Below are 22,266 nucleotides of genomic sequence, written 5' to 3'. Positions count from 1 at the left end.
CCTCTTCTTGTCCAAGAAAGAGCCAGGGCTGTGTTTGAGGTCACCTTTCCTCTCTCCCCAGAATGATACCTCTGGTGAATACAAGAAGGCTCTACTCAAGCTATGTGGAGGAGATGATGAGTAAGTGGGTCCCGGACCCCAGGACGGAAGGATGGCCTGGCACTTCTGGGGACCATCCCCCACGGATGCATGAGCCTGGATCTCCTCTGAGGCTGGAATGCCAAACGAGGAGGAAAGTGGCCTTCAGCATTCCAATCTCTGCTGTCTTGGGGTCTGAGTGTCTGCACAAGTGTGGTCTACTGTACGCGGATCTCTGCTGAGTGAACTTGGAAGTCAGTCTGTCGTCTGGACCAGGGATTAGAATTCAGGGGTTTAAGCTGGGCATGGTGGCACACACCAGAGGTAGACAGATTTCTCTGAGTCCAGCCTGGTCTATGTAGCAAATTCCAGGCCAGTCAGGATTGCATAGTGAGACCTTGTCTCAAAAAGTGAAAGGAGGAGGAGCCAGGAGGAGAGAGCTTTGAGAAGCTGCCTCTCAGAAGGCCTGGTGATGAGGACTGGCCTGGCTTCTTCCTGTGACCGCCAATGCATTCTGTGGAAAGCTGGGGAAAGAGTTGAGGAGGCAGGCGGGCTGAAGGGCCCTTCCTGGAATATTAAACTAGGTGACTGTGTCATGACATGACGATATTTATACCAAGGGGATCGTGGGTGCTTTGACTTCCTTCTCCAGGGTTCAATGGCCAGTTAAGGAAGGGACACGAGAGCTTCCTATTGATTACACTCAGGCCACAAGGCCACAAGTCCCGTGCCACACACACTGGCCCCTCACATGTCCAGGTTCCTTGCAAAAAGAGATATGGGAATGATACAGCCATATCGGGCCCTTGGCTTATGTGAGAGGGGATTTGGACAGAAGTCACCAAAGGACTATAAGGAAGAAAGATGAGATTGAGGGACTGTCCTACCTGGGCCTGGGACCACCGAGGCTGCTGAGGAAAGCCCCACTGCACAGGTTAGAAGGAGCTCAAGAGAGGGCAGGAGAGTCTCTGGACTAGAGGCTCCTCTGATGAGCTCAGGCTGGAGAAGAAATAAAGCCCGAGAGGTCTGCGTTGGTGTTAGAGGTGTGTGTGTGTGTGTGTGTGTGTGTGTGTGTGTGTGTGTGTGTGTGTGTGTTAGGATACATGTGTTGGGGTGTACATTTGTGGTTTCACCAAGAGTTCCTGTGTGTCCTTGTGTTAGAATGTGTGTGAGTGTCTCACCCTGTGTTGGTTGTACTTGTGTGTGTGTTGACTGTGTGTGCGTGCTGGGCAGAAGAGTGTGCTAGAAGCGTGGGGGGTCGCCCCTGATGACATTCCCTCCCATCCTCTCCCGAACCCCTCCATTCCAGTGCGGCTGGCCAGTTCTTCCCGGAGGCAGCACAGGTGGCCTATCAGATGTGGGAACTTAGTGCAGTGGCCCGAGTCGAGGTCAGACCCTCCCCACCTCCTGCTTGGCCTCTTCATCACTGGCTTCCTCTTCTGCTTGCACCTTTCCCGCTGAGCTGGTTGGCCCTCGGCTGCCCCCTGGCGGCCAACCTGAGCTGAGGCGTCTTACTTCTGAAGCTTCCAGGTCCTTGCCTTGGTTCTAACAGCCCGGGGAAGTGTTCTGCCTGCTCTCTACTAACAGGGCTTCCTCTAGTGAGACTGACTAGGTTGGTTCCTTGGGGGCCTCTGCATCCTGGACCTGGTAGCTGGGCTTTGCATACTTGGCTGCCCCCAGGAGAGGAGAGGGTGCTCCTGGGTATATTCCTACAGGGGTCAGGGATGTACTCCTGAGCACCCTCACACCTGGGGGGCCACGAAGGACAGGATGAAAGATTTCACAGAGGCTCCTGGCAAACCAATCTAGACACTGTCGGGTCCTCACCCTCCTCGTGGCCTCTATGCCTGAACCTTTCAAAGTAGGGCCTTATACATGCAGTCCTGGTGGCCTAAAGGCCCTTGAACTCTACTCTCCCCTAAATTTGAAGGCAAACACTAGCACTGCAGGAGATCTCAGGTCATACAAGGAAGGAGCTTGGCCTGGCAGATGGAGGTGCCTCCCAGGGCATTAAGTAACACCCAGCCTCTCAAAGAGAGCCTACTCCTTTTCAGTTCCACCAGCCTCTCTGATAAGTAAAGAGAAATCGGCTTGGTGCCACATTGGTGCTCTGCAGGGTGGCTGCCCTTTTACACAGAGAGTCAAGGGAGCCGGCCTCAAGTTCTGTGGTCTTGGCAAGCAATAGCGTCTTAACTTTGGTGACCTTTAACCTGAGTGGGGGCAGGCATTACATTTATTCTTATGGGTGATCCTCTGTTAATGACATGGGATACATTCTTTCTAGTTTGTGATAGTATATATAAAGTATAAAATTATTTTTATCTCAAAACTGGGGATAGAGCTCAGGAGTGTTTGCCTAGCAAGCACGGGGCTTTCCGTTTCATTGCTACCATTGAAAAATATTTTTTCACCTATTTATTAATTTGTTAAGTATTTTTTTAAGTGTCTGTTACATGTCAGGCACTTGTTAGCACACAAGAGGATATAAAAAGTATATACAAAAGTTTAGGCATGGTGGTGCATGCCTTTAAACCCAGTACTCAGAAGGCAGAGACAGATCTCTGTAAGTTCAAGACCAGCCTGGTCTATTTAAATATACTTGAAGATGGATCTGTCCGGGCTGAGAAGTTGCTTGGTATGTCAAGCACCCCGCCCCCGAATTATTCTAAATAAAGCTGCTTAAGCAAAGATCAGGTGTGATGGTGCCTACTCTAATTCCAGCATTCAGAGAGGCAGAGGCAGGCAGCTCTCTGAGTTTGAGGCCATCCTGAGCTCTTTAGGGAGTTCTAGACCAGGCAAAGCTACATAGTGAGACACTGTCTCTACACAAAAAAAAAAAAAAAAAAAAAAAAAAAAACAATAAAACCCAAAACCACTGAAGCAAAATAAAAAAAGAAATATTAAGACATAGCAAATATGGGAATGCTATTGAGTAATGACTAAATTTTGCAAACTATTCTGCTTCTGAGTCTTTTGGCCTCCTTACCAAGGAGCCGTGGCTACACTTGGCATCAGGGCACCGGGGCAGGGTGGGTGGGATGCTGAGGGGCCGGGGGGGGGGGCACGTTCAGTCTCTGGAGCTGGAACTAAACCACGTCCAATTGCAGGAGCTGCCCCTTCCCTCTCCAGCACTCAGCTGTCCCCAGGCCTGAGACTCTGCTCTCTCAGCCCTGAGTGGCTTTGTGTGCTGTGCCTCCTCCCCCCAGGCTGCTTGGCTTGGGACTCAGCCTGGACGGCCCCTGCCGCTCTGCATGCTCCTCTCTGGACCTGGTTCTCCAGGGGCCTCCACACACGTGCTGAACCCCATCCCTCTTCTCACAGCTGAGGGGTACCGTGTGTGCAGCCAATGATTTCAACCCCGATGCTGACGCCAAGGCCCTGCGGAAAGCCATGAAGGGAATCGGTAAGGTGACAAGGACCAGAGAAGACCCCTAGGCAGTGGTCTGGCGGGCTCGGCAGTAAGGGACTAGACAAGGGGAGGGATGAAGCCTCTAGCCAGGCTCTGCAGGATGAGGAGGAGTCTGTGGGGGCTCCCTCCACCTCAGTGGAAGGAAAGATAGGAGAGGGTTTGGAATGAACTTCATCGGAGTCTTTCCTGGACACCTGAGTGTCTGACCCCCAGCTTCTGAGCAGGAGCTTGGTGTAGAGGAACGTACTCAAGCTTCAGGTGTTGACTTTGTAGGACTCTGGATAAGTCCCTAAACAGTTCTGGGTCTCACTTTCCCAGTGTGTAAAATGAGGTCCATTGACCTAAGAACCCAGAGCCCCAGTGCTGGGGTGACAGCACCCCAATTGTTGGCTCCTCCAGGCGGCATTGGCTGACTGTGGGAAAAGCCACGGCATGACTTGTCAGCAGCCTGCTCCCAGCTGGGCCTGTGCTTGGAAAGCCCTTGCTGGGAAGGAGAATGGGGACTTGGTTTCTGTTGTCTTTCCTCCTCTCATATGCCCAGCAGCAACTCCCAAGGGGTCTTGCACCTCCTGGGTCTCAGTGAATTCTTCTCATGAGAGTAATCTAGCATCTCAATGACTGGGAGACTACAGGGGAAGGGCGGGGGAAATGCTCTGAAAATTAGATCCCTGTGTCAGACCCGAGGTTGGTGGCGCTCATGTGACAGGCAGGAGGCGGTACCCCAATGCCCTCAGCCAACCTGCTATGCTGAGAGGGACTCCCTGGGAGCCACTGTCAGGGAGTTGAAGACAAAGGAAATACAGTCACTAATTGTGCTGAGATCACAGGGTTGGAAGGGTCCCTTAGTGGTTACTCGACCCTGTTCATGTTAGAGATGTGGAAAATGAGTCCCAGAAAGAGAAAGGGACCTTCCCAAGGTAGGCAGCCATTGCTAGAGCCAAGGTTAGAACTCAGAGGCTCTGATACCCAACCCATGGCTTGCCACCCCAACTGCCAACCAGGTGCTCATCACGCAGTGCCCGCCACCCCTCCTGGTTATAGTTTTATCTCATCCGGTGGCATGTCAGAAGAAAGCAAGGAGCATGGGGCCACAAGCCCACAGGGGCCAGGAGCCCACAGGGGCCAGGAGCATATGGCCACCAACCCAGGCCTTTACCCTGACAAAGATTGATGGGAACTATCAGTGGGGGGATGTTGGGGAAGCTGAGCCACAGAACCTCCTCTGAGGTATGTGGCTTTGGTGACCCAGGAACTGATGAAGCCACCATCATCGACATCGTCACACACCGTAGCAACGCCCAGCGGCAGCAGATCCGGCAGACCTTCAAATCTCACTTTGGCCGGGTAAGGGTCCTTCCTCCCTAGTCTGGGTCTCACATCGTTACACCTCCCTAGTGAAGCTCAGCCTGTCACTGCCAGCTCTGGCCAGTTAGGTACCAGAGGGCTTCGTGGTAGTGAGACCTCCCACCTGGTTGTGGCATCTTGGAATGTTCTAGCCTTGGGTCACTCTGTTCCCAATTCTTTGTGACCAGTGAGTGGTGATGTGTGTGAGATGGCTTGGTGGGGACACAGTCAAAGATGGTGGCAATTCTGTGTGGATCTGAGACTGGTGTGACCTTGGGTCTGTCCTTGCAGGATTTAATGGCTGACCTGAAGTCCGAGATCTCCGGAGACCTGGCAAGGCTGATCCTGGGGCTCATGATGCCGCCAGCCCATTATGATGCTAAGCAGCTGAAGAAAGCTATGGAGGTACGGTGGCAAGAACTAGAGGGTGAGATGGGGAGGTGCTGGTAGTCAGGGTCAGAACTGTAGCGGACATGTCCTTTGTATGGACTTCCTAGGGAGCCGGCACGGATGAGAAGGCTCTCATCGAAATCCTGGCTACTCGGACCAATGCTGAAATCCGGGCCATCAACGAGGCTTACAAGGAGGGTGAGTGGGGGTGGGGGGGCAGCTGGCCCAGTGCTGCTGGGAAACAGGGGTTCCCCCACCTGTCGATATCAGCTCACAGCTCTGACCTGCCGCCTCCATGACGCTGTGTATATGATGTGTGGATGGAGACCAGGGTTCAATCTCAGGTACCATCCACCTTAGTTTTATAATTTGTGCGTGCGTGTGCAAGAGAGAGAGAGAGAGAGAGAGAGAGAGAGCGCATGTGCATGTGTAGGTCAAAGGACAACTTGTGGGGTCAGTTCTCTTTCTACTGTGTGGGTTGCAAGTATTGAACTCGGGTCATCAGGCTTGGCAGTGAGCACCCTTACCTGTTGCCGGGAGGTGACTGAGCAAGACCACAGGTGACTGAAGGGTGGGTGCATGTGGGGAATGTTTGGGGACTGACTTCATTGGCCCCACCTTACTTTTTGAGACAGGATCTCTTCCTGGTCTAAGGGTTGCCAGTTTGGCAAGGCTGATGGCCAAGGAGCCCCCGTGATCTTCCATTCTTCCCCTCACCAGCTGTAGAATGACAAGTAGGCACGGCCATGCCTGTTTGGTTTGTTTTTGCCGCGTGGGTCTGAGGATCCAGCTCAGGTCCTCATGTTCCTGTGGCAAGCCCTTTCCTGGCTGGGCTCTCTCCCGGGGCCTTCTCTGGGGCTTTAACAAACCTCTTAGTGTACCCAGCTCGGCACCTAGGGAGAGTCGGCTGCCCCCAAGAGAACAGAGTCCTGGTGGTAGAAGACAATTTGCATAGAATTTGGGGAGCAGAGAGAGCGTTTGGCCTGCTGGGGACGGGGAGGGTGGCTTCGTGGGAATGGGGCCTGAACAGTTGCACAGAGACCCGCCCTCAGAAGGGTCTCCCCCGCCTCATCGTACCCTGCACTGCTATAGTCTGGAAATCCTTGAACTTTAGTCAGGCGGCCCTGGATTGTCGTTCTGAAACACTGTGGCTTCTGGTCAGACCTCGAACAGCTTTCTTTCTGCAGAGCTTTGAGAAAACAGTCATTTTAAGTAGGGGACAGGGGACACGAAGGTCCCAGATGTACTTTGGGGTTCGGTGGCTGCTGGGTAGGAGGGATGGTAGAGAGTGAAGGAAGGCAGGGAGGTTCCACTGGAAGGTGTTGAGGGCTGGGGGTATAGCTCTAGATCCCTTGCCTAGCATGCACAAGGTCTTGGGTTCAATTCCTAACAATGCACCAAAATGAATGGATAATGAATGGGAGAGGTGGGGAGCTGGTACAGGAGTGTGGAGGGGCAGGCACCAGTACCAGCTGCCTCCTGAAATCAGCAGGAAGATAGCTGGAGGCCCTCAGGAACTGACTGCACACTCCTTCATCCCCACCTCTCCTGCCGACGTGGCCCTGGCTCGGGTGTGACTCTCGCTCTCCAAGCCTCCTGCCTGCAGCTGCTCACACCTTTTTTCCTATCTCAGATTATCACAAGTCCCTGGAGGACGCCCTGAGCTCAGACACATCTGGCCACTTCAGAAGGATCCTCATTTCTCTGGCCACGGTGAGTGAATTCATGGTTCTGAGGTCCATTCATGCACAGACTATGAGAGAGCATGCCCCGCCACTCACCCCCTTGCCTCCTCGGGGTTCCACCTCAGATCTCTGCATTCCCCTTTTTTGTTGTTTTGTTTTGTTTTTCAAGACAGTGTTTCTTTGTGTAGCCTGGCTGTTCTGGAACTCAGTCTGTAGACCAGGTTAGCCTAGAACTCACAGAGACGCACCTGCCTCTGCCTCCCAAGTGCTGGGATTAAAGGCGTGCGCCACTACCACCCTGTGAAAATTCCTTTTTGATGGTTGGTATTGTGACTTTTTTGGGTCTCTTTTGTGTAGGCCAAAGCCACATGGGTGACTCTGTCCTGTGATCCTGTAACCCAGGGGCCAGGCCACGTGGCCTACCCTGGAATTGTTTCGGTATTGCAAAAGATGAAAAGGGGTGCTGGGAGGTGACTGAGCAAGACCCACAGGTGACCGAAGGGTGCAAGTGGGGAATGTCTGGGGACTGACTTCTCGATGGTCTTGTGTGTGACAGGGGAATCGCGAGGAAGGAGGAGAAAACCGAGACCAGGCCCGGGAAGATGCTCAGGTGAGACTCCCGCCCATCTCTACTGGACAGCTGGCGGGTCCCTGCCAGGCAATGGCTGTAGATGGGGCAGGCTCCTGGCTGGGACATGGCTGGTTCGACTGACAGATGCTTAGTTCAGACCCCTTTCCCTCCACTTGTAGAAGCAGAGCAAATGCTTGAGGGTTTTCAGAGTGGACTTGGGAGGGTGGAGCTTGCTTCCTGGCACTTCCCACGTGGGTAGTGGGCCCCTCAGAACTGTAAGGCAATCATAGGTCACCCAGGTTCAAACCTCTCAGCCTGCAGTGGGAAATGCAAGTCCAAGAGGGTGACTGATTCCTCAAATCACACAAGCACAATCTGGCCCAGGGAGAGCTGACCCAGAAGGAATGGGTTTGGAATCTTGCTGGGCAAGAGGCCTGAGAACCAAATGTCTGGGTTTCCTATCTGAAAAATGAGACCAAGTCAACGCGAGTGACTTGGCAAAGTGTAGCAAGCTCCTGAAGGCTGGTGCTGCTGCCACTGACTGATGATGGATCCCAGGTACCCCGTGTCCAGTGATGACTGGATACCGCCGAATAGCGGCCGAGGAGGGGTCACTAGAGTCCTGGATGCTCTGCTTCTCAGGCTTCTCTGAAGCTGTGCTTAGAGGCTGGGCAACCCCGTGTCCTTTCCCCTGAGGACACTAATGGCTATGCGGCCCCCACTGAGGTCCTCACTACTGTCCCCGTGGACCCGAGCCAGGTCTCCATCTGTTCCATCCCCACCTGCTGCAAGAGCTGCACCATGCTGGAGATGGGTGTAGATGCCACCCACTGTAACGCTAGCATCCTGGGGTTACAGCTGGTCACTAGAAGGAGCATTAACAAACCCAGAGTCCCAGCTTCACCAGCAGACAGGGGCCGAGACACCAGTGGCAGCTCAGCCATCCCTAGGGTAGCCTGATGGAACTGAAACTGTAAAGTTCAGGCACGCCCCTGCACTAGCGGGTGTGGAGGCTGAGGCAGGAAGAGCAGGAGCCCAGCCTCAGCTCCCCGAGGCCCTGTCTCCAAAAGAACAACACGAAACCCCAACAGCCCCCAAACCCTCCTTACAGCTTGGAAGGTGAGCCCTTTAACGCCCTTCTGTGTGCCGTGTTGTTTTTCCTGGGGAGGAAAGCAGCCTTAACCTGCCACGGGGACAGTTTCTGAATGGCTTCAGTGTGATTGGCACTCAGGTCCAATTATCTCCAGTCTGGCTTACACAATTCCCTCCAGGACCCAGGACCCTTATCTCCAATACTCAGCTTCTTGCTCAAGAAACTGTGGTCCAGTTGCCCAATTCTTTTCTGAAATACAATGTCAGAAGCTCCAGGGTCCCAGCCAACAGGGTGTTTTCAGTTATATTTAAGTACAGACGTTCACAGGAGCTAGCCATGGGGTAACCCCACCGTCGTTTACTGAGCTGAGCCCACATTTTACACACACACACACACACACACACACACACACACACACACACACATGCAGCAGGTGTTTATTTAGTATTCATGAGCAGCCTCTGGGCGTAGCAGGAGGCTTTTGATCATCTTAGGTTTCACCAGCATCCACCCTGTACCCTGACATTATCTCTAGGTAATGCTGGTGCCTGGTGCCTGGTCTGCCGTGGATGCTCATGGGTCAGTGGTGGTCCTGGCCCAGCAACTGCTTTACAAGGGAAGGGGAGAGAGAGAACCAGGGTGGAGGCAGTGGAGGGGACCCTTTGAACCATAGCCCTGACAGAGGCTCAGTAGCTTCTCCATGAATAAGGAGCAGATCCTGGTGCAATCTGTTTCCTGACAACTAGCAAGTTTTTGTCTCATAAGTAATTTGACTGCTTTCAAAAAATTTTAAAAATATAGCTAAAGGAAAAAAAAATCTTACTCCTGCCCGCCCCCCGTAGTCATCACTTAATATAGCTATTCAAATTGGGCTTTGTTTTTGCATATATAAATAGTTTCCTGCTTATGGCAGTTAAGATAAGCAGGCAGAATAAACCTTCCCGTAATCCCAGCACAGGCAGGAGGCTCCATGCAAGTTCAACGCCAACCTGTTTTTGCATAGTGAGTTCCAGGACTATCAAAGGCCCTATTGAGAGAAAGAAGGGGGAGTGGAGTGATACATGGGGGTCAGAGGGCAGGTGGCGGGGGTTATCAGAGGGCAGGTTACGGGGGTCAGTTCTCTCCTTCCACCTTATCCAGGCAGAGTCTCTCCTGTCTCAGCACTGCTAATGGCCCTGCAAGCTTACACCCGCTCTCCCTGTGAGAGTGTTGGGATTACAGATGTGCACCACTGCGTGAGTTCCCGGGATCACGCAGCAGGTTTTCGTGGCAAGTGCTTTGGCCAGCTGAGCCGTCTCGGGTCCGGCCCGAGTTAATCGTTCTTCAGTGGCATCCAATCCATTCGCATTGCACAGCCATTTGCTGTTACCCCGCCCCCTAGAACTCTTAACCAAACTGACACTCCGAGCCCATGGGCCAGTGGCTCCTCACTTCCTCTCCCTCTACCCCACAGCAGCCTGCTTTCAGTCTCTGGACTTGACCCCTCTGCAAGCACCACGGTAGGGGCTTGTCTGCTTGTAGCTGGCTTACTTCACCCGGCACAATGCTCCCCCATGATTCAGCTAGGTGATTGAAAGTATCAAAAACCCCGAGTAGCCCATAAGCCTTCTAAACGGGATCATGGTGGCTTGACATTTAAATCTAAGTGAAATAAAATATTTCTACAATGGGGAATATGACTGTAAAATTCCGGGGTGGGTAAAGGAGCCACCTAACTCTGGCCTAATCGAGAGCCACATTGTCCATGCATGTACTGCCTGGTGAATATGAGTATTATTTTTCATCTAGATAAAAGAAGCACTAGTATATACAATGCATATGCCCATATGGACTTATGTAAATCATACAGAGAAGTCTTGTTTTTATGGTGCTGGGGTTCAAACCCAGGGCCTTAGTCTATCTGAGCTTCTCCCCTTTCCCAGTCTTAACCTTTAAAAAGAAAGAAAGAAAGAAAGAAAATGTGTGTATGTGTTTCTATGTGCACATAAATGCAGTGCCTGCAGAGGCCAGAAGAGGGCAGCTCCTCCCCTGGAGCTGAGGTTATGGGCAATTGTGAACCATCTACCATGGGTGCTGAGAAGCAAATTCAAGTCCTTTGCTAGAGCAGAACCTGCTCTTATCCACTGAACCTTCTTTCCAGCCACCTTATTTTTTTTTTTAAAGCTTCATGGGACCTTGAACATGGTATCATCTGTAATCCCATAACTCAGAAGGTGGAGGCAGGAGGATGGCTGTGCAGTTAAAAGGCCTACCTGGGCTGCTATTTGGTGAGCCCTTGTCTCCAAAGAGAAGAAAAGAAGCCAGGTGTAGTGGTGCATACCTGCAATCCCAGCACTCAGGAAGCAGAGGCAGGTGGATTTCTATGAGATCCAGTCCAGCCAGGGCTACATAGTGAGACCCCGTCTCAAAGCTAAATAAATAAAGCCTGGGCTCTTGGTCTATGCAGGAGAATACGAAGGTTGGCAGGATGCTGGGGAAGGGACTAAGGTGACAGTTCAGGTACATGGAGACCAGCTGCATTTATTCCCAGACTTTCTGGGTCCGAGCATCCTGGCTCACAAAAGTCCTAGTCACCGTGTTCCCTCCACAGGCTATTCTTCTTAAGGAGAATGCTCCTAAGGTATAGTGCCACCTATGCCACAAGCCTGTGACTCCCAGACCTCAGCTGCCCTGCCTTTCTGTCTGGGACCTGAGGGACTAAGGTGACAGTCTGGTAGTCTTCCGTTCTGAGTTCTAGCCCAGAGATTAGAGAAAGGATGTGTCCCCCACAGTCCTTCACTGTGACCCTGGAGTCTCTTGGGACCTCTGGCACTCTGAGCCAGGCCTTGGGGCTCCAGGGTCCTCTGGCCACTCACTTCGGCCTCTGACTCTTGCCTCCCTCTCTCCTTCCTCTCTCTCCTCCCCGCTCTCAGGTTGCTGCTGAGATCTTGGTGAGTGTTCTGTTCTTCACGGGGAGGTACCAGCCTCTGAGTCAAGTCCTGCTGTGCTTGGGCTGGGCTGAATGGGGGCAGGAATGGGCAACAGTGGGGCCTTTTCCTCACAGCTTCTCTCTCTCCCCTTCCGGGCCTTTCAAGGACTCCGTTTTAAAAGGACCCAGTGTGATAGTGCATGATTATAATCCCAACACGTGGCAAGTGGAGGCAGGAGGATCAGGAGTTTAAAGTCATCCTCAGCTTCTTAGAGAGTCTGAGGCTAGCCTGGACTACACGAGATCCTGTCTCAAAAAAAAAAAAAAAAAACCGGGAGGCGGGAGCAAAGCAAGTGTTTCCCATGCTTTAGCCATCTCTGGCTTGATTTATGCCGTATAATCACCAGCTATGGTTGTTGCCTTTAAATCGATTCATTATCATTTTCTTTTTTAACCCCAAAGTGGGTTTTTAAAAGAGAATCCAAATAGGATCATAGCTAGCTAGGGAACTGTGGAAACTTTTAGATGGTAGAATAAAATGTATTTGCCCTTGACCCCAACTGAGGGAATCTGGCCAGGACATTTTTGCTCCTTCACACACATGTCCATGCTCCCCAGAGGGATTCTCTGGTGACTGGGCAGAAGTACCAAGTCCCTATATCCAGCTCCAGTCCCATCTCTGGGTCCTGAGGACTTCAAAGGGAGATGGAACGACCACAATGCTCCAGAGTTGAGAAGAGAAGGGACCAACCTCAAGCCCCTTGGATAGCGGGTCTAACCCCACCCTGCCTGCTTTGAGCCTGGGTAGAGACAGTCAGACTAACCACGGTTTTCTCATGTTAACCCTTGCCCCACCTGGGCTCTGCAGGAAATAGCGGACACCCCCAGCGGAGACAAAACATCCTTGGAGACTCGCTTCATGACGGTCCTGTGCACCCGTAGCTACCCTCACCTCCGCAGAGGTGAGCCTGCCTGCAGAACCCCCACCCCTTCCAGTGTGGCAGTGGAGCCCCAAATCTGACCTGAACCTGCCAGCCCTCTCCTTACTCCGGTGTTAGGGGACTCCAGAGCCCGAGGCTGCCCTCAGCCAACTCCCTTCCCCACCTTACAGAAGCAAGCGGAACACCTAGGATAAGGAAGGGGCAGCCTCTTTCGCCTCAGAAACAGGCTGTGTGTGAAGGATTCTGAGGTGTGCTGTCATGGTCCGTTGGTGATGCTTGCCAGGGACAAGGCAGAGGGGGGTGGGGCTGGCCCAGGACGGGCCACCACAGCTGTGTGCAGTGGCAACCCTGAAGTCCCCTGTCGCTGAGACCCTCGCTGCCTCGCACGTGTCTGCTCAGTCCTTTTCAACACCCAGATACTGGGAGCCTGATGCTCCGTCGCCTTGACTCCAGTCCCCCACTTATCAGCCGTGTGGCTGAGCAGATGACTGAGCCTCTGTTCCTGGATCCCCTTATCTAAGAATTGGGGTTTTAGTTGTACCTCACATGGTTGCTAGGATACCAAGCCTACAATAAACATAAAGCAGTCAGCCTGTGCAGGGCGCGCAGAGCCGCTTGGGTGCCATTTTGATTATTATATAGTAAGCGTGTCGGGGAATAAGAGGGAACCCAGAGAGGAAGACCACCCTGGGTGGTCCAGGTATAGTTCCTTTTGCATATCAGCCTGCGATAACAGACCTTGCCAAGCCCTGGAGCTATTGGCCAGACCTGCAGGTGCTACTGTGACCTAGTTGGCTCTAAGCCTTAGGACAGCCCTGGGGCCAGAACCTGCCTGTCACCCCAGCCTTACCCAGTGCACAGCTTACACTGTGAGCGTAGTGTGAGCATTCATGGGGTAGGTAGGTCAGGTGACCCTGCCCAGCTGGTGTTCACCTCTCCCTCACTTCTCTTGGCCAGTCTTCCAGGAGTTCATCAAGATGACCAACTATGACATAGAGCACGTCATCAAGAAGGAGATGTCTGGGGACGTCAGGGATGCATTTGTGGCCATCGGTAACTGGCAGGCCCCGGGGGAAGGGGCTGGGGTTGCTGAGACTGTGGGCAGGTTCCCTAGAGGAATGTAACCTTAGCACCATTCTGGGAACTAAACACCTTCTCAGGTCACCTCTCCTGCCAAAGTGTGATTGTAGGGGACAGCCTGAGGACATCTTCAAGGCTCTGGGGGCAGGGTGAGAAAAGGACATCCCAGGGAGAGGACCAGGAGAGCAGAAAGGGCAGTGCTCTGCAGGATTGGAGTGTGTGTGTGTGTGTGTGTGTGTGTGTGTGTGTATCGTACAAGACACACCGAATATGCACACATGAGATTCACAGGACATGCAAGATGCATTCATTCACAGGGCACACACTGCATGTAATGTATACACTTAAGCATGTTCTCTCATACCACATTCTGCCGCCCAGCTACCACTTTTTTCATTTGTTCCCCCCCCCCTTTGGTTTTTTGAGACAGGGTTTCTCTGTGTAGTTTTGGTGCCTGTCCTGGATCTTGCTCTGTAGACCAGGCTGGCCTCGAACTCACAGAGATCCACCTGCCTCTGCCTCCTGAGTGCTGGGATCAAAGACGTGTGCCACCGCCGCCCGGTGGCTTTTTGGTTTTCAGTTTCTTGTTACATTTTATTATTTGTTTTGTGTGTGTACACATAAATGCATGTACAGGTCTGTGCGTACCAGAGAATGTGTGTGGGGGTCAAAGGAACCAACTTTATAGAGTTGGTTCTCTCCACTGTGTGGGTCCTGGGGATTGAACTCCGGTCCTTAGGCTTGGTTTTAAGTCCATTAGCCTGCTGAGCCACCTCACAGACCAAAGATGTTGACTTTGAAAAGGTGTCTTTGCCTTTTGGGTCTCATTTCTCGCTGTGTAAATATGGATCCATACAGAGCTAAGCATAATATTGCATCCTGTACTTACCTTATTGTACCAGCAGGTGGCGATAGAAGGCTTTCAGAGTCTCTCTATCAACTGCAAAATGCATCTTGAATTTCAGGAATTCTAAAATGTGGAGGAAAAGTGTTTTAGATTAGATAAATGGAGGTGTTGCTTACAATGGCTCTTTACCACCTACAGCAACACCAGAGAGAAAGGACAGCATAGAGATTGGAAGCTGGGGAGCTAAGTAGGAACTGCCACGTCATTGCTGTGTGTCCCTGGGAGAACACAGAACCTGTCTCAGCTTCTGCACTCTGTGACAGGACATGAAAACTGGCCTTCTACCCAGTCCTCAAGTGACACACAAGTTGTTAGCCCCCAACACACACACCCCACCCCACTCAGAATATCTCTAGAGTGGAGTCTAAAACTCGTGTTGTTTTTAGGTTTTGGTTTTTTGGGGTGTTTTTTTGTTTGTTGGTGTGTGTGTGTGTGTGTGTGAGTGTGTGTGTGTGTGTATGCCACATTTGTGTGGTAGCCTGTGAAATCCAGAAGAAGGTGTCATGTCCCCTAGAATTGGAGTTAATAGGCAGTAGTAAGTGGCCCAAAGGAAGATCTGGGAACAAAACTTGGGTCCTCTGGAAGAGCAATAAGTGCTCTTAACCCCTAACCTATCTCTCCAGACCCAGAAACTCAGTTTTTAGCCATCTTCTCACATGCTTTTAATGCACTCAATTGGTGGCCCTGCATCCAGCATCCCCTAGGGCTTAAATCCCATTTACACATTCTGCTGACCTCAGTCAGCTTCAAACATCTTCACTGTAGGAAAGACGCAGCACATGACAGAGTGGGAGATGGACATAGGGAGGAGAAAAGGGAGTAGCACCGTGGAGGGGATTAAAGTGACACCTCTGAGCAAGGCAGGTTAGCAGTGACCTTCAGACCCTGTCTGTTAGTTGCAGTAGATAGAGAAAAGCCCTGCCCAGGGTCTGAGCGGCACACAGCCTCTGACCAGATTCCCTGCTTCTCTCTCCTCTTCCCTACAGTTCAGAGTGTCAAGAACAAGCCTCTCTTCTTTGCTGACAAACTGTACAAGTCCATGAAGGTATGGCATCTGACCTGTTCATGAGCACTGTCTTTCCCAAACCAACAGGCACAGCATCTGCCTTTGGCCCAAGGATAGTCTTTCTCAATCGGGGTGATTTTTGTACCCCTCCACCCAGGGATATTTTTAATATCCAGATAAATTTCTGGTTGCCAAAATCTAAAAGAATATTGCTGTTGGCATCTGGGGGGAGTGACCAGGGACGTTAATATACCCTGTTGTACACAAGATGGATCCCCATATCAAAGAATGATCCAGCCCAACTGCTTGAGAACTCACTCTGTGTCAAAGCCTGGGCCTTGTGTCTACCTCCGACCACAGCTGACCCCCATGGCAATGCTATGGACCCATGGTAACCCCCTTATTTCCTAGAACAACAAAGACAGTACAGGGCAGTTAAACTTGGCCCATGTCTATATACCCGATGAGTGGCAGAGCTGGAGGTGGAGGAGAGGAAGCCCTGGTGCTCACATATTCCAGATCCTATGTTAGTTTCCAAGACTTTTGTAGTGAATTTCCATAAACTGAATGACAAGAACATAATCTCTGGTTCTAAAATCAAGGCATCGGCAAGGTCTGTTCCTTCCTCTCCCATCCCTCCCCTGTCCCCTGGGGGCTGCCAGGAGCCCCTGTGTGCCTTGGGTTTGGCTGTATCACTCCAGCCTCTGCCTTCATCTTTGTGTGTATGTCTGTGTCCCTGCTCCCCTAAGCTGCCACCCCGTGGGTTTAGGGCCCTAATCCAACATGACTTCATTTTAACTCATGACAATGGTGTGTTACTTAGCTTTCCATCTCGGTGGTGCAATATCTGGGAGGAAAATCAAATTAAAGGATGAAAAAATGGATTTGGGCTCAGAACTTCAGAGGCTTCAGCCCATGGTCTTCTGGTCCATTGCTTCTGAGCCTGTGGTGATGTAGAATGTCATGGCAGGGAGCACACGGGAGAACAGAGCTGCTCACTTCCTGGTAACCTGGAGCAGAGAGGGAGGAAGGGACCAGAGACAAAGTCCATCCCCTAACACCCCCAGGACTGACTTCACCTTCCCCGCTTCCCAGCAATGCCGCCAGATTGTATATACATCAGTGCACTGACCTGTCGAGGAAGTCGGAAACCAAAGATCCACTTCCCCAAAGCTCTAGCTCTGAACACTGCACTGGGGACCAAGCCTTCGGTGCATGAATTTGGGGAAGGATGCATCCTCCAAACCACAACCACACAAAGACTCTGTTCCCAAGGTTACATGCTGAGGTTCCAGGAGGATGTGAATTTTAGAAGGGCCTGCTCAGCCCACACAGGCCCTCTGTCTGGCCATTCCTCCACATAAGGAAGTTTGATTGGTACTGTCTGTGGAAGACACAAGGGAGTTTGATTGGTACTGTCTGTCTGTGGAAGATGGCGATGGAATAACCCGCCTGGTTTGGGAGGGCAGAAGCGACAGGCAGGCAGACATCTGCTGACCCAGCTCTGCCTCTCCCTCGTGCCCCATGTATCTCTCCTTCTTGACTCCACCAGGGTGCTGGCACGGATGAGAAGACCCTCACCAGGGTGATGGTCTCCCGGAGTGAGATAGATCTGCTCAACATTCGGAGGGAATTCATTGAGAAATATGACAAGTCTCTACACCAGACCATTGAGGTGAGGGAGGCTGCTCCGCGGGCTCTTGGATTACCGTGTGATTCGGGGAACTGCTAAAGGCAGACCCGCCTCGTTGTTTTTGCTCTGAAAATATTTTTATTTTATGCGTATGTGTGTTTGCCTACACGTAAGTCTGGTGCCCTATAGAGTTCAGAAGATCCCCTGGCCCTGGAGCTGCAGAGTTGTGAGTTGCCGTGTGGGTGATGAGAACCGAACCTGGGTCCTCTGCAAGAGCATCAAGTGCTTTTAACTGCTGAGCCATCTCTCTGGCCCCTGGTGTTTTACTTCTTGTAATTTTATTAAAGTATAGTTTACAGATTGGTCAGGTGGTAACAGATTATCAGCACTAATTGTGGTGTCAATCATGCTAAAGTTTAATTTACATACCACAAAACTGATCTGTTTTTTAAGAACACAACTCAATATTTATTTTCTGTTTACTGGTAGTGGAGACTGAAACACATGCTAAGTATACACTGGACCACTGAGCTATAACACCAGCCCTTCTTTAAAAAAAATTATTTTGAGACAGGGTCACTATACTGCCCAGGCTGGCCTTAAATTCACTTTGTAGCCCAAGCTGATGTTGAACTTGCCATCCTCCTGCCTCCACCTCCTATTTGCTGGGATTACAGGTGTGTGCTGCCATACCTGGTTCATACAGTGCTAGAGATCAAACCCAGGGCTTCATGCTTGGTAGACAAGCCGTCTGCTAACCGAGCCTCACTCCTAGCCCCTCTTTTAGAGTTTTGATTTATTTGATGTAGTACTCTGCATTGAAGCTAGGCCTTCACACATCCTAAGCGAGTGCACTACCAATGAGCTATATTCCCAGCTCTGAATTTTCCAAGTAGCCATGTATCCTTAATCTGGAAGTATCGATAGACCAAAGTCATTCTTGACTGTATAGTGAGTTGGAGGCCAGCCTGGGCTACATGAGACCTTGTCTCCAAAACCAAAAACATTCTAAGTAATAGAAGCCCCTTCTAAATGGGGCTCTGTGCCACTCGGGAGGGTCTGGCTTCCTGGCCTGACTACAGACAGACTCTTGTGGTGTATCAGACGAGTAAGTGGTGTTTACCAGCTTTGTTGCTGGCCTGGGCCTTGGTGCAGGGTGGCTCTCTCAGATGATGGCTATAGACAGTGGGTACCAAGGGCTGAGGAATGTGCCTGGCTTCCTGAGGCAAGATGGAGGCCTCAGGCCCTTCAAGTGGGAAGCTGCAGGGCTGGTCGGACAGGAGCTGGGCTGGCAGGGGGATCCAAGCTGCTGCCAAAAGGAGAGGAGGCACTGTGCCCTGCAGCTCTGCTGGGTCAGGTTCTAAAGGGCCGATCCCTGGAGGTACCGGGTGTGTGTCTAGAGAGGTCTCGCTGGCCTTGGTACAGCAACTGGGTTGGTGACCAAGATGCCGAGGGTCATGTCGAGGCTGATGGCCACTAGGAGGCTGGGGGATTTGGACCAGAATTCTTCCTTTCTCACTCTGCTTTCTCTCTGTCCTGTCAGGGTGACACCTCTGGAGACTTCCTGAAGGCCTTACTAGCTCTCTGTGGTGGAGAAGACTAGAGCTACTGGTCTTGGTGGCCCTCTGCCAAGCAGTGGCCAGCAGCACCAGCCACCGTGACCTGACCAAGCCATCGTTCCAGCTTCAGAGACTAAGGAAGGAGGGGTGAGGGGTGGAGTTGGACTGTCATTCAGCTGGGCCTCTCTCTAGCCATTGAGGGTCCCGGGCAGTCCCTTCTGTTATCCCTCCTGCTCGTGGCTGAGTGGCAAGAGAACCACAGCCATCTATCACATTCACCCCTGCCTCCCTTCTACCTCCTCTCCAGCCCTCCCTAGCTTCCAGCCCTCAATATAATCCCTGCCCTGATTCCAGCTTTGTCACATCTCAAAACATACCCAGCCTCTGGCTATAAAATGAGTGATGTGTGTGCTTTGAAGGGCGGGCTGTGGTGGCTGGTGCCAGGTGAGCGTTCTGGGCTGAAGGAGATAGATTAGTCTGATAGAGTGGTGATCTTGCCTGCTCTCACCATCCGATCTGCTAAAATACTGAGTGAGGAATTTCCATGCCCAGGTTTCACGACACCCGGGGCTTCAGACGTTGGGCCCTTCCTTTCTGTTCTCTGGCCCTCAGTTTTGTTATCTGCAAAATGAGAGGCCCAAATACCTTGACTTCCCTTCTAACTCTGACCTCCTAGACCGAGCCTGCAGCTTGAATCGTATTCATCCTTTTACAAGGGGAAGAAATGGGGCTAAGGAAATAGTTCACTTCAGCAAGTTCTGTGCACACATGAGGACCTGAGTTCAATCTCCAGAACCCATATTAAGAAAGCTGGGTAGCCACCAGGCAGGGTGGCACACGCCTTTAATCCCATCGCTAAGGAGGCAGAGGCAGACAGATCTCTGTGTGTTTAAGGCCAGCCTGGTCTACATAGCAATTTCAGGCCAGCCAGGGATCCTGAAAGACCCTGCATGAAAACAAACAAGCATATATAAACAAAGAAAAAGGTGCATTGTGTATTTATAATCCCAGTGCTGGGAGATGGAGACTGGAGGATCATGGGACTTCACCTCCTCCTGCTTCTTGGGAAGATACAGAGTGGGAGTCTACATCAAGCCCAGGAAGTTCCAGCCTTCCTGGGGCTCAGGTCCCCCAGTCCTTGCCCCCCTGAATGCCCTCCCCTTACAGCCAACCTCGTACTTCCTCTCCGACATCCTCAAGGACACGATGCCATCAGTAGATTCATCTAGAGAGGTGGGTGGAGATAAGCCATGAGGATCCACAGCAGCTTCACTGTCCCTCCTCCCACAGCCACCTTCTGCTCTGCACTTGGATCTGATTTTTTTTTCTAGGTCCTGTGATGGGAGGCTGGCTACTGGGCAGAGGGCTCAGCCCTGCCCCCTTGGCTGGCCCATCAAGGTTATTGTACTCCGGGTGTTCGTGATAGAAGCTGTCCACATGGACAGTTGGAGATTCTGGGTCTGGTCATTTGTCATTTCCTCACTGGGTGACCTTGCAGTTATTCACTGGCCTCACTGGGCCTCGGTTTTCCCATTTGTATAGTGAAGGATTGGACGTGATGAAGAGTCGGACATGATGATGAGTCTGAAGCTAAGAACACTTAGCTTGTCAGATCTCTTTCCTTCTTCCAGCAGGCTCCCAGGAGTCCAGGTACCCCAGAGGGAGGGTCATTTGAGAGTGCTTTGGGATATTTGCCCAATTTAACAATTAACAAAATGGCTCGTGGTTTTGGAGTCAGACTTCTTATCGGTGCTGTGAGCTGTAGCCTCTTTGAACCTCTGTTTGCTTATATGTAACATGGGCTCCCAAATCTCCTCCCATAGCCTTTGTGGGAATCCAGTGAGAGGTTCTCTGAAGTGTTCCACCGAGCATCTACTTGGCTTGAAGGCAGCCAGCATCACCATCTGCCTTGAGCCAGGCTCAGAGGCAGGAGCTAAGAGGTAAACCCGTGATGTCTCTGGGCTTGGACGTCAAGAAGTATGTCAGCCTTGGATCATAGAGACACTCAAACTGAAGAAAAATGATGCCCTCATAGACACATATAAAGCTGGTCACTATGGCCAGCTGTGATCTCAGAACTTAGGAAGCCAAGGCAAGAGAATAGGTTTGAGGTGAGCCTAGGCTACATATCAAGACCCCATCTTAAAATGGGGCTGAGGGGATGGTTCAGCAGGTGTTTGCTGCATACGGGTGAAGAAAGACCTACATCTAAATCTCCAGCACGCGGGTAAAAAGCTGTGCATGGGGGCTGGGAGAGATGGCTCAGTGGTTAGGAATGCTGGCTGCTCTTCACAACATTCTAGAATCTCAGTTCTAGTAGATCCAATGCCCTCTTCTTCAGGTACCAAGCATGAAGTGGTACACAAACGCACACAGGCAAAACACTCCCCACATAAAATAAAAATTTTTTTAAAAAGCAGTGTATGGCTGTGAATTCCTGTAACTCCAGCTGGTAGGAAAGATGGTAGGAATGATCACTAGGGCTCCGGGTTCAGTAAGAGACCCTGCCTTGAGGAAAGAAGGCGGTGAGTGATAGAGCAGAACCCTGCAATCCTCTGGCCACACTCACACCCATACATTAAATCCTTTAGGGGCTGGAGAGATGGCTCAGAGGTTAAGAGCACTGGCTGCTCTTCCAGAGGTCCTGAGTTCAATTCTCAGCAACCACATGGTGGTTCACAGCCATCTACAATGAGATCTCGTGCCCTCTTCTGGCTTGCAGGCATATATGCAGGCAGAACACTGTATACATAATAAATTAATTAATTTAAAAAAAATCTTTTAATCCCAGCACTCAGGAGGCAGAGGCAGGAAGATCCCTGTGAGTTCAAGGCCAGCCTGGGCTACAGAATGAGTTCCAGGACAGGTTCCAAAGCTACACAGAGAAACCCTGTCTCAAAAAAAAAAAAATTGAAAATTGCATATATGTGCATACGTATATTAAATATTTCAAAGAGAAATGAGCTAGGGGGAAAAAAGCAAAGGAATGTGAGGGCTAGGAAAGAGGAGACTCCACAGGGTAATCACAAAAATACTGTGGGAAGCAGGAATGCAAACCGCTGAGCCCAGGGCTTCCGCTGAGGAAGGCATGTCTGGCGCCTCTACACTTTTTCCTTCTGTCTCAGCTGAAGTGAGTCTTCTTCAGGGATGGCTCATAAGGGCGGATTTCAGTGTTTATAGGGTGAAGTGGTTGTGACAGACATGTTAGTTTGCATCCAGTCCCAGAGGGTCTGAAATGTCAGGATTTTCCTAGACTCTGGGAAAGTCTAAGGCTTGTGGGCATGGGGTGGTGAAGCCTCCTTGTGCCTGAAGAACAAGCCATACTTTTTCTCCCTTTTTTTTTTCCTTGAGGCTTTGTCTCATGATGTAGCCCAGGCTGGCCTCAAACTTGCTATTGGAGATGGAGATAACCCGATCCTCCTGCCTCTGCTTTCTGAGTGCTGGATTGCAGGCATGGCCTACCAACTTCCGCAAGCTATGCTCATACAGAAGACAGTCGTTCTGAATCTGAAGCAGCTTGCTCATATTCGTTATTCATTCATTCACGAGCTTCTGTTTACTGATACCTGCTGTGTACCATGCTGGTGCCAGGGAACAGAACTGGGGTGAGGGTTCTAATCCTCACAGGGCTTCAGTGAGTGCCTCTTCTGTGTGATTCTCTC

At 51.3% G+C, this 22,266-nt stretch overlaps 1 protein-coding gene across 1 annotated transcript in view; it reads left to right on the top strand.

Annotated features, from left to right (window-relative positions):
• The window catches only part of Anxa6 (annexin A6), a 49,821-nt gene extending 30,799 nt beyond the window's left edge, over window positions 1-19,022 (top strand). The window contains 14 exon segments of the mRNA XM_028880033.2: window positions 62-120; window positions 1,388-1,466; window positions 3,400-3,481; window positions 4,737-4,831; window positions 5,123-5,236; window positions 5,329-5,419; window positions 6,855-6,934; window positions 7,463-7,516; window positions 11,483-11,500; window positions 12,347-12,440; window positions 13,377-13,472; window positions 15,393-15,451; window positions 16,965-17,087; window positions 18,589-19,022. Coding sequence (XP_028735866.1) covers window positions 62-120; window positions 1,388-1,466; window positions 3,400-3,481; window positions 4,737-4,831; window positions 5,123-5,236; window positions 5,329-5,419; window positions 6,855-6,934; window positions 7,463-7,516; window positions 11,483-11,500; window positions 12,347-12,440; window positions 13,377-13,472; window positions 15,393-15,451; window positions 16,965-17,087; window positions 18,589-18,648 — 1,104 coding nt within the window. The 3' untranslated portion in view covers window positions 18,649-19,022.
• The last annotated feature ends 3,244 nt before the right edge of the window (window positions 19,023-22,266 follow it).

This window comes from Peromyscus leucopus, chromosome 8b (assembly GCF_004664715.2).
Source record: "Peromyscus leucopus breed LL Stock chromosome 8b, UCI_PerLeu_2.1, whole genome shotgun sequence".
NCBI lineage: Eukaryota > Metazoa > Chordata > Mammalia > Rodentia > Cricetidae > Peromyscus > Peromyscus leucopus.
This window is presented reverse-complemented; position numbering and strand designations above follow the sequence as displayed.